This window comes from Lacerta agilis, chromosome 1, assembly GCF_009819535.1.
Source record: "Lacerta agilis isolate rLacAgi1 chromosome 1, rLacAgi1.pri, whole genome shotgun sequence".
Lineage (NCBI taxonomy): Eukaryota > Metazoa > Chordata > Lepidosauria > Squamata > Lacertidae > Lacerta > Lacerta agilis.
In genome coordinates, this window is record NC_046312.1 from 70,193,396 (window position 1) to 70,208,112 (window position 14,717).

Genomic DNA, 14,717 nt, shown 5'->3' on the forward strand with positions numbered 1-14,717 from the left:
TTTGGCTTGATTCTTTCCAGATTCTATCTTGCTCTCAGTTCCATCATTGAGAGTTTAACAGTAGCTGTCAACCCTTCATCAGCTCCCCCACTGCTGCTACCCACAAGGGTACAATGTGGTGGTGAAAAGTGCTCATGGTATCCAGACTTCCTTGAGAACTTCCTGCCACCACTTCTCACCTGGGTAGGTTTGCAAAAGGGGGTGGTGATGAGGGCTCATGGCATGCGTAAAATAGAGTACATTTTGATCTCGACAAAACAATTTTATTTGGGCTAAATTCAAGTAGAGATTAGGAGGGTAATTTGCAACTAACATTAAACACATTGTGAAGATTAAAAGCAACTCCTGATCTCCTGATAATATTGTAGATTACTATTAATACATTTTTTTCTGCAATGTTTATCTACTAGATGCTTTTGAAATACGGAAACTTTCCTCTGTATTTTTGCAAATAAAGTCATATATTGGATTACAAATACTGTATGACTGGAAGGGTTTGAGGCTCTATCTCAAAGCTGATGCTCAATGGAAAGATGATACCATAGGACTTTGTGGGACCTTCAATGGAAATATGCAAGATGATTTTTTGTATGTATCATTAACATTTTTTAAAAAATACATCTATCTTCATGAATACTGAATTTTTTCCAAACAGTATAGAAAAACATAGTAGCTGTTTATTAGAAGAATAAAATATAAAATTTGATTAGCAAACCTAGTATTAATTAAAAAATAACAATGTTGAAGAGATTCAACCCAGAAGAGAGATCTTGTAATAATCTTTCTTGTTACTTGTTACTTTCAAGGGTCTTGGGAGCAAGAATGCTCCACTTAAATGTCCTTTCAAATGATTTTAATCCACAAATATTTAATTTAATAAGTATTTTCCTATACTGAAGTACAAAATATAGAATGCATAAGAAGAAGACTTACCATGGTGTGTTTTAATTTGTTGGAAGCAGCCCAGAGTGGCTGGGGTAACTCAGTCAGATAAGCGACATATAAATTAATAAAACAAAATAAACCACAATGAATCCAGTCCATAGTCTCTTGAAATTAATGAGATAACACTATGATTTTGAATTACTGTTGTTTGTACTTGCTATTTCAAGAATATCCTTTTTTGTCATTTTTTAAACAAATAAATAAATAAATGGGGGAAAGATCTCCAGTAGGAGTGCCAGAAAGTACGCCACAGCTTTTTGGAAATTCCTGGAAAACTTCATCTGCCTGTGGTCTTGAGCATGATTATTCACCAGTGGATCCATGTGATATTCATCTACAATCAGGTAAGTGTGAAGATATTATAGACAGATATTGATGATGGGTTTGGAAGCATTATAAGAAGCTGTTGCAGGAGAGGAATTGTGAGCAACATCACAGGAGGAATGTTTCTAGTACGAAAATGAAACCGTCAAGCTCCCTTGTAGTTTTTGCTATTGCCAGGAGCAAAATCTTGTTGCATTTATAGGGTTGTATTCAATTAACTCTTACTCAGTGGTGATCCATTGAAATTTCTGACCCTGAATAACCCATAGTATTGAAATATTTTTGGTGCGTATGTGGGTAAAGGTAAAGGGACCCCTGACCACTGGGTCCAGTCGTATCCGACTCTGGGGTTGTGGCGCTCATCTCACGTTACTGGCCAAGGGAGCCAGGGTACAGCTTCCGGGTCATGTTGCCAGCATGACAAGCCGCTTCTGGTGAACCAGAGCAGCGCACAGAAACGCTGTTTACTGTCCCGCCGGAGCGGTACCTATTTATCTACTTGCACTTTTGACGTGCTTTTGAACTGCTAGGTGGGCAGGAGCTGGGACCGAGCAACAGGAGGTACATTTGCTATAATGATGTTTTTTATTATTATAGTTATGAAATTGTTTTTGATATTGTTGATTTTGAGATGTATTGCTGTTCTCTTGATTGTAAGCCACTTTGAGCATGATTTTTGTGTGTGTGTCAAAAGGAGAGTGGAAAGGCATTCTTATTAGTATTCTAAACAGCATATCTCTGTTTTAAGAGATGGTTATATTTCATTTGAGTTTTCATCGATCAGTTGTGCAGCTGACAAAAAAATGCATTTCTTGCTTCATTATTGTCAAGGATTGTCTAGAAAAAGTAATATAAAACAATGATAATATAAGTAATTAATATCATGACCCTGAATGAGCCTTATTTACTGAAAATACAGTAATAAAATTTATATCTGATGAACTGAAGAGAAATATTAATAGTGATTGCTGTTTGAGACTTCCTTGGAAAATTCCCATAAAAATCACTGTTGTCAGTTGTAGAGTTCTGCAGTTGGCGGTGGCTTATCTATGGGTGAATCAGATAAGCTGTAAAAAGTAATGTTTGTTCCACAGAAGAAAGCCTTTGCTATTAAATTTGGAGACTCTCTAACTAAAACATGGTTATTTTATTATCATTTACTTTAACAGCCACTTATGCAACAGAAGCTTGCGGCATCATTACGAAAGAACTCTTTGCCCCATGCTACTCCTACCTGAGTCCTCTCCCCTATTTTGAACAGTGCAGAAGAGATACCTGTAAATGTGGGCAGATCTGCATGTGCTCCGCTCTGTCCCATTATGCCCACTTGTGCCACAGATATGGAGTGGTGATAGACTTTCGGAGTTATGTCCCAGAATGTGGTAAGTTATTGTTCAGCATGTAATTAATTTAATGGCTGTCTGACATCTTGTGTAAATTTCAAGACTAATCTAAATTTGATATATCATTTGCTGGATATCCAGATTGAATGCACATGGTTAGATTCAAATAACCACGCACTACAGTAGATCAGTGTGGTACATGACTAGATGAGAAACATGGTAATGAAGAAAGCCCACACTATAAAGCTGGGTTGGGAACCAAGCACTGCATTCTCCTGTGAACAATATTCTGGGGCACACATGCAGGTCCAGAGGCAAAAATGGGCAGAGCAATGAATATGACTCTTACTGTTTTACAGTATGCTACATTCCAGCCATGCAAACACCAGTTGTTTCTACACCCTCCTCAACACCTTGTTCCATCCAGGCAAGCAAGGGGCATGGTCACAGCTAAATGACACATTCAAGCTAGGTAAAAGCACATACATATGGTGCAAAGCAGAACCAGGGAGAAGGTTGTACGGTCTAGCACATAAATTATAGTAGGCTATAAAAAGATCTCAAAAAAGATCCTGTACAAATGGAAGAACTTCTCTGTATTTGGGGTGATTTTGTCATGCAGTGATCTTCTGCTAGGGTGGAAACAGCCCTTCCATTTGTGGATGATTTGTTCCACTAATAGTGGAAGGGGACCTTTGGTCCAAGCCATTCCTATTTAAATATATTAAGGGAAATTTCTGTTTGGTCCCCTCCTCCAAATTCAGCTCACTTTGCCCCATTTATTTTTTATTTTTCTTGTTTAAATGACACAGTTATAGTTAGCCATGTAAGTGGGATCCAATGTGATTTGGAAGTCTAGTTTACAGTACTTGGTGGCTATGTAAAGTAACCTAAGGGGGTCTTAGTGGAAAAAAGATTCAGGCCTACACTAAATGTTGAGAGCGTAATAAATAAATAATTTTCTTTGTGTAGTAAAAGTGAAAACACTTCACAGCCAGCAATACTCGAGGATATGATTTAGGCCTAACTAAACTTGGGCTTAGGTTGTAGTTCTGTGCACATTTTCCAGAGAGTGAGTCCTTTGAACACAATGAGACTTATTTCCAAGTAAGCATGCAAGAAACCATCCCAGTGTGTGGGATGAAATGTGTTACAGGCCTTTGAGAGTGGATTGCCTTTTATGCATTTGGCTTGTAATATGAGAAGTCTGTTTCATTTGCTTAGCTCTTTCATGTGAAGATACAAAGGAGTACAGTACCTGTGTATCTACTTGTGGCAGATCCTGCCAAGCTTTCTCTGTGCCAGAGACGTGCAGTGATGATTGTGTTGAAGGCTGCACCTGTCCTCTTGGAATGTATCTGAACATCAAAACTGACAGATGTGTGCAACAGTAGGTATAATTTGTAGTGCTGACACAACCACTTTGTAAAAGTATATTTTCAGATTTAAGGGACCAGCTGAGAAATTGGTTTAACTTTCAGACATGAAATGAACTGCAGAACTAAAGAGGCGGTGGGGGGGGGGATACTGCATTTAGCCAGCAGTGGGAATACAGGGTTTGTTGATGCTTATATGAGATGGTTGTAAACTTGGGGTGGCCAAACTTTTCTGTCAGTTTTGCCTCATGCCCACTCAAAGTATGAGAGAGTGCACTGGAATGGCCCCTCCAAGACTGTCGGCTTTTGCTTCACGTTTACCAAGTGAAGAAACAGGCAACAGTGCTGAGCAAGATATGTATATACTGTATAGGAACCTGCACACAATTCTGTGATAGCATTACAGGACCCTCACCTGGAAATGGATGAGCAGATTAAGTCCATTTTTTGTCTCGTGCTCCAAAGAGCCTGTTCTGCCATGTGGATTTTTTTAGTGCTCAGAGTTTACTGGAGATTACCAAATTTGCATCATCCTGCAGTTCCATTATCTTGAGAATATGTGAGGTAATTTATTGAGGTTTCTGATTGTCACAACCCTTTTCATTTTGTTTTCCTTAGAATTTTTTAAAAAATATATTTTGTGACCAGCATGGATTACTGCTGAAGGGGAAACAGTACATAAATGCTTGTCCATAGGCTCTGCCATTTGTTATTTATATTGGCTGTGGATAGTACAGTGATAGGAATGCATTCCAATATACAGTGGTACCTCGACTTACGAATTACTTGACATACGAATTTTTCGACTTACGAATGAAAAAAGTGCCCACACGCCTATGAATTTTTTGACATCCGAAGGATATTCGTTGGCGGTTTTAGATGGGATTTACTTGATTTACGAATTTTAGATGCGGTTTACTCGACTTATGAATTTTTCCGAATTTTTTGTTTCCAATGCATTCCTATGGGAAAATTGCTTTTTTCTACTTACGAATTTTTCAACCTACGAATGTGCATTCGGAACGGATTAAATTCGTAAGTCGAGGTACCAGTGTTTGACAAGAATACTTGTTAATAGGTTAATAACTATTTTTAACAGGGGGAGTCTGTATTGTTTCCATGGAAAAAAAATTTCTATTTTTCCCCCTTTATAGAAATGAATGTCCCTGCTATTTTCAGGGTATTGACTATTCACCTGGAGAAAACATAATCACATCTTTGGGGAAATGGTAAGCTATTCCCACAGTAAGAGCAGTTTCTAATGTTCCGCAGGTTTTGCCAAGCATACCATCTGGCAGAATTTTATGCTGCTGTGTTTATCAGACACTGGGTTTGCCCCATCCCTTCTGACTTTGGATCAGCCAGAGGGAGAGAGCATTGGTGTTGTTTATAAAGATGGCACTGCCCCTTTCCACTGCATTCTTTCTTTCTGCTCCTGCAGCTGGTCTGTCTCACAGTCTGTATGGGCCTTCACTTGCTATGCTTTTGGAGGGCTAAGAATGAATTTTTAAGATGACTTCCCTTGTGGCCCCATCTTTTTCCACCTGCTCAATACTGTATGTATTGAGGTCTGAAATATTTATTTGATTTGTGACTTGGGTCACATCCACACCATAGATTTAAAGCACCTTTAATACTCAATTTAAAGCACACAGCCTCCCCCAAAGAATCCTGGGGAATCTGGTGCAAGAGTTTCTTAAAAGGGAAATCGGAGGGAAAATAGCATGTATGTACTGGCACCATTCTCTTCTTTGAAGAACTCTGACCAGATTCCTTAAGTTTTTACAAAAAAGATTCTGATGGTCCTGACTTCTTGTATTTTTGTTTCAGCCACTGCAGAGATGGAATGATGAACTGTGAGGAAAACAACATTGGTATGTAACATAAAGATGTTATTTAACCCAGAATTCCCCCATAGAGTCCTAGCCATGCCAAAGTTATGAATGGTGGCAGCAGAGAGATAATAAACCAAAGGGTGAAGTTCTTCAGTAGCACTGGACCTTTTTTTGTTAACAAACTTGTATGGCAGGTGAACTGTATGTGGCAAAGGATAAGTCATATATAGAACCTGCAAAACATACTGCATCTGGTATCTTTTCCATGGTTACAGGATTACAAACGGGCAGCAGGATTATGCATTCACTCCCTCTGTCACTCCCCTCTGACAAGAAACCTGCTGTTCTGCGAGATTTAGCTATGGTTTTGAGTTACATCAGCACTATCTTTCTCTGCAGTTAATGCTTAATGAGGTTCTCTTTTAACTATGTAAACAGTTGCACATCTTTGCTAAGAATGGTTTAGGTTTGGATGAATCCATCTATTTCCAGTCCATGCCTTTGCATGTATTCATTCATGAACCTGTTGCATCCTGTTTCTGCTTTGAATTGTGCTGCTTCTTTTTAAGATAAAGAATCTGCATGAGAATTCATATTTAAGTATAAATCTAAACAGAAAATACTATCTAAATAATAATTTTATCTCAATATATGCATTTCTAAGCATATTTTATCCCAGAATATGGAATTTTAAACACATTTTGATTCTGCCCCCCCCCCCCCCGCTGCATGCACACGATTCTGAGAACTGTGGCATCCGAAAAATAATTATGTTCCAATTTGCACATTAGTCTGGGAGGTGTGGATCAGATTAGTTCACACTGGAATTCACAGAAATCAAATTCCTCAATCATTCCAGCCCTCATTAAGGCTAGCAGGAGAAATTTGAGCCAGAAGACAGAAGCAGGATGCAATCCTATTGCTCCCAGTATTTTTTATAAAAAAAATTTTTAAAATGTTAGGCTGCAATTGAAACCCCCTTCCATTGGCCTATGGAATGATGCTAGCGTCATTCTGCCAATGCAGAGCTCCCTGTTATGCCCATCAAACATGGGCAGGACTTTTCTAAGGGGAGGGCTGAGCCAGACCGAGACCCAGTGGATCTCAAGCTGGACTCAGTGCTATTCAGGCTGGCACAGCACTTTGTCTACCTCTGCTTTCATCCCTGTGACTGATGGGACTGTGGATGCTGGCTATTGGCTCAGCCTCTCTACCATGACTTGCCACTTCTCGACTGTGGTTTGGATTATTTTGCTCATTTTTAGTGTGCTGTTTTGGTTTGTTCCCCAGCAACAGGTAGTCAGAGGTATACTGACTCTAAACCTTGAGGTTCTACACAGCAGTTAGGATTAGTAGCCCCTGAAAGATTTCTTATCGATGTATTTGTCTAAACGTCTTTTAAAATCACATGAACTACTGGCCTGCCCACTACCACAACACATAACAACAAATTCCATAAATTAATGATGAAATGTGTGAGGAAGTAGTTTAAGTTGTCCATCGTGAGTTATGACTCTCCTCCAGTCAGTTTCGTCAGATGGCCTGGTGTTCTTAGTGTGATGAGAGAGGGACAAAAACTCTCTAAAGAATTAGATGTGTAGGACTGAAGCCCAAATGTATAAATACAAAATGGAGGAATCTAGCTAGGCTTTAGCTTTGAAGAGGGTGCTTTGGGTTTTATGGTAAAGAGCAAACTAAATAGGATGTATGTGTGTCTTCTATTGTTGTAGTTCATGACTGTCCAGATGACCAGATCTATGTAAACTGCAGTAATCCACAAACTATGGAGCTTGGCAGGGAGAGAACATGTGAAAACCAACTGCTAAACCTCACTATATCTGCACATCTTCCTTGTTTTTCAGGATGCATGTGTCCTCAGGGGTAAGTAAAGACAAACACAGGTTCAATTTTATCCTGCTAGTATTCAACCTATGGCCACTTCAGCACCTAGTGTACATTTGGTAGTATGGCCTTCTGTCTTTTAAGAAGCTGAAGACATTTGATGACTATAGCTAGCTCAAGTTATTTTGGCAGCAGAGGCAAGGGGATGTTTCACCCTCCTCCCATCTTGTCATATGCTGGACAACAAAAAGTAAGCAGCATGCAATGAAGCAGTGTTAAAAAGCCTCCATTGATCAAACAACCTCCTGTCCATTCTTATCCCTGTGGAGTTGTGCAACTTTGTTATCTTTTCCATGGGGCATTTGTACCCATTGTAGAACTCACTCAATAACTTCAGGAATGAATCTGGTGCCCTCTGGATGTTTGGGACTACAACTCCCAACAGTTCCTCCCACAGGAACTGTTTTAACTATGGAAACAGTTGCACATCTCTGTTAAGAAGGCATCAAGGCTGTTATAGAGACATCCAGACTGGGCATCTTTTCCACAGAGGGTCCATTTGTTTAAAAGCAGTATCTCTGTACGAAGAATTTGGGTGGGATTCACACAACCAGCCTTGTCAGCAGAAGCCCCGCTCAGGGACTTCCACTTGTGCAGCGGGATTTCCCCTTCCCTCATTTGTGTCCGCACCCCAAATTGGCTCTGACAAGTTTGGGAGAACCCCAAAACAGCATGCAGGGGGAGAAGAACGGGGGTTGTTCCATTTGGCAAGCTGAGATGCTTGTGCAGATGGAGCAACTGGAAGTGTGTGTGTGTGTGTGTGTGTGTGTGTTCCATCTGGCCTATGTCTTACAGTGTCACCATACAGCTTTTGCCAGCAGGTCAAGATGCACCTTTTTATTCAGGTGTTGGGAGGGATGGGGTGAGATGATATTTATTGATGCCTCCACCTCTGCTGCTTTTACTGTGAATGCATGCATTTCATCTTTTTATATAACCTGTCAGGGTCTTTGGGTGAAGAGCAGGTAACAAATCTAACAAATCAATCAAAGTTTCCAGGGTGCCTTGCTAAGTTCTTAAAACTGTCTGTCAGATGTCCTGAGAAATTACATTTCCAGGATTCTTGGTACTTGGATGACTGCCGTTCCAGATGCCAGCCATAGTGTAATGAAGATACTGTCCGTTAAAAGAGGCAATGAAAAGAGGCACTTGCAGTGATGGGAAGTGATGGCACTGGGGAAATCTCCAGTAGAGCTTGTGTTCAGCTCCAAAGAAGCTGAGTGCACCCAGGTTCACCATTACTGACCTCCCTCTTCCAGTTCTGAACTTTGGCACTGTCCGTGGTATTTTTCTGAAAATGAAATGTTGCAAGAATAATGAAAATAAGGTTCTCGGAATATTCTGCTTGCTTTTTTTCTCATCTCAAAAGGAAAAAAATATTTCTCATTGTAAAAACAGGTGGCATAACAGATCAAATAACTTATAAGAAGCTTAAGTGAATTCCAGAAAGGTTTGTTTTTTTAAAAAAAGAAAAGAAAAATCATCACTTTCTAATTTATACAAGAAAATAATGATTTTAATGGAGCCTAAGAATGTTTCTTATCAATAGCCAGAGAGAATTATGCTAGCCTAACCCCACTTAATTGGGAATAAGTCCTATTGAATTCACTAGACCTTATTTCTAAATAGACATGATTAGGATTGTGCTGTTAATGAAGTTAACATAGACAGAATGTAATAGACAGAATGTAATTTCTTTTAACTACCTTTTGTGACAGCAGTACTCTTCTGTTGTCCTTGGGGTAAAATGAACAGTCTGCATACACTGGCGGAGGAAGAGGAGTGCGGGGGGACCCAGGATGTGTGCCACGCCTCTGCGGGCGGTGTGCCCTGCCCTCGAGACACGCTCCAGCCCTGCCCCTGCCTGCTCTCTGCCCCTCGGTGCCGGAGCATGAAGCTCCGCCACTGTCTGCATATCTGCAGTGTATTTTATAAATTCAAATGGACTGTTGTCTTGTCTTTTAAAAATGATGCATGATTGAAGGAAGGGTATTTTATGTATTTAGTTCAAAAGCTTGAAAATAAACTTCATTTTAAGTATGCATCCTCTCAGTTGCTCAGTTGATCATTCGGTCTATAATAGCCTTACCATAGAATTTCTTTGATACTTGCAGTGCAAGCCTATGCCTTTTTGCATGGAAGTAAGCTGGGACCCAGGTGGCACTGTGGGCTAAACCACAGAGTCTTGGGCTTGCTGATCAGAAGGTCGGCGGTTGGAATCCCTGCCACAGGGTGAGCTCCCGTTGCTCGGTCCCAGCTCCTGCCCACCTAGCAATTGGAAAGCACGTCAAAGTGCAAGTAGATAAATAGGGACCGCTCCAGTGGGAAGGTTAACGGCATTTCCGTGTGCTGCTCTGGTTCGCCAGAAGTGGCTTAGTCATGCTAGCCACATGACCCGGAAGCTGTCTGTGGGCAAACGCCAGCTCCCTCGGCCTATATAGCGAGATGAGCACCGCAACCCCAGAGTCAGACACAACTGGACCTGATGGTCAGGGGTCCCTTTACCTTTAAGCTCCACTGTGTAAGGCTTACTGATAGGGAGGTGTGTAAATGTTTATAGCTTAGCTGATCATAGTAATAAACAGAATTTACTATAAATCTATCATGACTTGCCTTTAACAACATCCAGGCTTGCCTTCTCCTGTTCAGTGATGAGCTGGCATAAGATTGATCTATGATCAACTAAAAATAATGTGTAAATCTCATTTTACCAAGCTGGCAATATTAAGTGCTAAATTTTAATGAGGGGGCAATGTGACTATCTCCTAAAGGGAAATGTGTGGAAGAATCCTCTGTCATTGCTTCTTTAGAATATCTAAAGTGGCCCTTGGTGATGAGTGTAGGTGAGATGTTTTTCTTCAACGCTGTTCCTCTCAGTTTCTGTTCTGTGCATGCATTCATGTGTGTGGTTGGTAACTGCTTATAATAGTAGGGGCTGATAAATGGCATATGATTGAGATGCCACTGAAATTAAATCATGCCTAAGCTCAGTAATAGGGTCTATGAAAAGGTGCATCATTTCAGTTGGTCTGTAGGCATCATATTGAACCTTGACCTATAATAGAAGTAAAGTCACTTGTAATAAGTGCCTAAGAGTCATGCTGTATTGGACCAAAAGCCCATCTTGTCCAAATGTCGATGGGAAGCCCTCAAGGACGATATGGGATACTTGTGCTTTCAAGCAGTTGGTATTCAGAGACATACCACCTCTGATATTGGAGGTAGCACACAGAAACCATCGATATCCTCCATGAATTTATCTAAAATCCTTTTAAAGTAATTGAAGCTGGTGACCATTTCTACATCTTATAGTAGCGAATTCCATAGTCTATGGCCTGTGAAGAGGCATCTCTTTGTCTAGCCACAATTTTCCAGCATGCAGCTGGAAGGTTCTGGCATTATGAAGAGAAAGAAAAAAATTATGACTGTGTGCTTTCTGCACATTAAGCATATTCCTATATTATGTCGTCGTCGTCGTCCCCGCTTGCTTACTTTTTGAACTAAAATGCCCCATATGTTGTGATTTCCCCCCCATACGGGAATTGTTCCAGCTCCATGATCATTTTGGTTGCCCTTTTCTGAACCTTTTCCAGCTATACAATATTCATTTGAGGTGTGGAGACCACCTGCCAAAATGTCAAAATGACATTTTGTTTTGTTTTTTGAGTTCTTAGATCATTGTAATCAATCTGGCTGCTTGGCTTTCCAAGAGAGAAAGCTGTTAACACTTGTTTTATGCAGGGTAATATTACAGACATGAAACTTGCACTTTGGTCTCACCTTGTCAAAGTGATGCTCTTTGTCTCTGAATGTGGCCTATTTAGTTGGTAGCTTAAACCAGTGGGAATTTTCAGCTTTGTAGTTCACTATCCATCCAAGAAAGTGACACAGAACTTGAAATGGTACAGCAACTCCCAACAGGCTTTAAATAAAATTATAGTTTTAAAGTTTAATATAAATGTTGTTTTTCAGGAAAGGTTACTGCTTTCTCAGTAAACATTTTCTAGATAACTTATAAAATTAGAGAAAGCAAACACACTCAGGAAAGCTTTGGCTATTATTGCTCCACTCTGTTCACAAAAGAGTGATTCATCATTTTATAAAAGTGCTCCTGTGAAATCTTAGGTTGCATTTATGTCTAGACATTGACCAAAACAGTAATCATGCCAAACACTTTGTAAAAAGATGTATTTGTTATCCTGGCACTGATTATCCAGTACCAATACTTGAAATGTTTGCTGGCTAACTTTTTTTTCTAGTCTAGAGGACTTTTCTAGAGGACTGTAGAAGATGCTGGGGGGCAGGAAATCTTATTACTGCAAATTAGTTAATTTTTTTATTGCAGAGAAGCGACTGTGATGGTTAAACTAGCAACAAAATGCAGTGTTTAATAAATGTTTTGAAAAAGAGTAATTGAAATGATATCTCTTGGTGAGGGAGAGCATATTTTAAAACACTTTTAGCTGTTAATCATTATAGCTATTATTTTCCACCCTGCATCCTAAGGTTTCAGGGCAAGTAACAACATTAAAACACACCTTCTATTGTGTGCACTGTGTGGTCCCTCCTCCTACCTGGCCAATCCCCCTGGCAACACCTCCCCAGGCCGGATTGGACAGCTGGCTGGGTAGGTGGAGACCACAGGTATCTGACCTGGGAAGGTGGTGCCAGCCTGAACTACCATGTGCTTCCCTGGGATCAAAGGGGGCAGCGTGCGGCCACGCAAAATGCGCACCCCGTTTGATGTGGGGAACGGTCATTCCACCCTGCATCCTAAGGTTTCAGGGCAAGTAACAACATTAAAACACAATATTAAAAATAGGTTAAAATAGCTTACAATAAGAGAAATAAGACGTGTTCTTAAAATAAACACCTCAAGTGTCAAAAACTAGGGCAAAAGTCATAGCAATAGTGTGGGGGAGATGCTTACATCATGGGTACCTGTCTGATAGTGCCTGTGGCATCAATGCTCTGTTACACAAGTATATGCCCCCACCCATGCTCAGTTGAATTATTCAGTGGCAACCAGGAATATATGCATGCAAACTGTTTCTTCAAATTTACATAAATTTAAAAATATAATGGACAATGAATTTCTATTTGATTTTTTTTTATAGCCTTGTTAAACATGGCGATGCATGTTTCAAGCCAGATGAATGCCCGTGTTCTTGGAAAGGCAAAGAGTACTTTCCTGGGGATAAAGTAATTTCTTCCTGCCATACATGGTGAGTAGAAACTTTAAAAAAGAAAATATCATGTTATAAATGCAACTATGCATATACTGGCATTTAAGTGGGTTTTTTTAAATAACCATCTTAAAATAGTTTTTAATAACTAAATTAGGCATTGGGAAAATGATGGATAGCTATGGGTAAAAATTATAAATTAATCAGTGCAATAACATACGAGCAAACACCCTTCATCACACATTTTAAACTCCAGATGACTGATTTGGAGTCAGGGAAAGGTGAAGCACTTGTGAAAGATGATGTGATGACAACTGACCTTCTGACAGCAGAGTCACTCCTACCTACCAGGAGGAAGGGGACAAGGCAAGGTAGCGGGAAGGACAGCACATTGAAAATGCACTGGCAGAGCCAATCTAGCACTCCTTCTGGTTCATTTGCACTGCACTGATGTTCCTGTGTCCTTGTTCCTTCACTTCTCTCTCCCTGTTAGCAGCAGAGACTCAACTGCTGGGAGGTCAGGTAATCACACTATCGCACCACGCTATTCCACCATTATTGTGACGCACCCACTCTCTACCACCTGCTTCTGCCAAACGCCTTCCTTTCAAAGCTGCTTCACTTTTTTCTAAAAATGAAGTCATAGGGGACTATTGCATTAATTAGCCTGTAATGTATAGTTTTCCCTTAACATCCAAACACAATATTAACTACCTTTCCTAGATTAGTTCCCACTTCCAAATATACATACCCGGTACATATTTTAAAGATGTATCTTAGTCTCCTTTCATAAATCACCTTTATTTTCTCCTTGTCTTTTTGATATTTTGGACTAAAACCCAAACAAACAAATCCTGTTACAGCATCATATGCTGAACAGTGGTTTATACTAATCCAGCAGTTCTTAAGCAAGGTCCTTCACTATCCACCCATTTTTCTGAACCGGTGATATGCTGGTGTTTCCATACAACAAACAAATGTGTGACAGCTAAAATCTTGGAAATAACACCCCAATTTATGCCTCTTCTTCCCATCATCTAGACTGATAGCAAAAGTATCACAGAGTGTTGCAACCACAACACTGTCTCTTAACAGTATCTTAACCCCTGTTGACCAGCTTGGCTAATTTGTTCCATCTGGTTACCACTGGGCCTGCACAACTCTATAGGGCCTAAAGTAATCCAGGCTGGTACAGTCAGCACTAGTCAATGCCTTGTCTGGATGTCTTTGCCCAATCCAGCCTTGTGCTGACTGACTGCCTCTGCCTCTTGTCAGGTTCTCAGTATCTGCTCTAGAAGACATTTGTAGCCCTTTGGCCGACTGGTGAAGCGACTTACAAGCCATCTCTACTTGGCAGGAAGGTAAAGTGACCCCGTGTTACCTCCCTTGGTCCCCAAGGCCTGTACACTTTTAACTTTCAGTAATGGTTTGCACACACAAAAATTCGTTCCCTGTTAGAGGATGTCATGAAGGGCTTGCTGTAATTCTGAAACAGCATAATGTATTAGTTGAGAAGTCTAAACCCAGTCATTAATAATATAACAGGCAAGAGGATAATTAGATTGTTAGTATTTCTTTTCTGATCTTGTCAAGAAGTGAATCTTCACTACAGTATAAACTTCCAGTTATCCACCAGTATGCTAGCAATCTCCATGTTGCTTATAGAAGAAAGCTCAGTGGGCAGAATTCACCTAACAAGCTCTAGCAGTGAAAGCCCAGTACAAGGGTCAAAGGGTCTTGCCCGTTGTGCCCTCTCTTCCCAATTTGGCTTGAGGGGGTCAAGAGAACTCCCAAAACAGCATGTAG

At 40.3% G+C, this 14,717-nt stretch overlaps 1 protein-coding gene across 3 annotated transcripts in view; it reads left to right on the forward strand.

Annotated features, from left to right (window-relative positions):
- Positions 1-14,717, forward strand: part of OTOG (otogelin) — a 95,706-nt gene that overhangs the window by 24,519 nt on the left and 56,470 nt on the right. For all 3 annotated transcript variants that reach the window (XM_033153782.1, XM_033153799.1, XM_033153792.1), the window contains 8 exons: positions 411-588; positions 1,165-1,289; positions 2,439-2,651; positions 3,837-4,002; positions 5,143-5,217; positions 5,819-5,862; positions 7,554-7,704; positions 12,843-12,950. In XM_033153782.1, the coding sequence (XP_033009673.1) occupies positions 411-588; positions 1,165-1,289; positions 2,439-2,651; positions 3,837-4,002; positions 5,143-5,217; positions 5,819-5,862; positions 7,554-7,704; positions 12,843-12,950 (1,060 nt within the window). The remainder of the gene's footprint in view (positions 1-410; positions 589-1,164; positions 1,290-2,438; positions 2,652-3,836; positions 4,003-5,142; positions 5,218-5,818; positions 5,863-7,553; positions 7,705-12,842; positions 12,951-14,717) is intronic.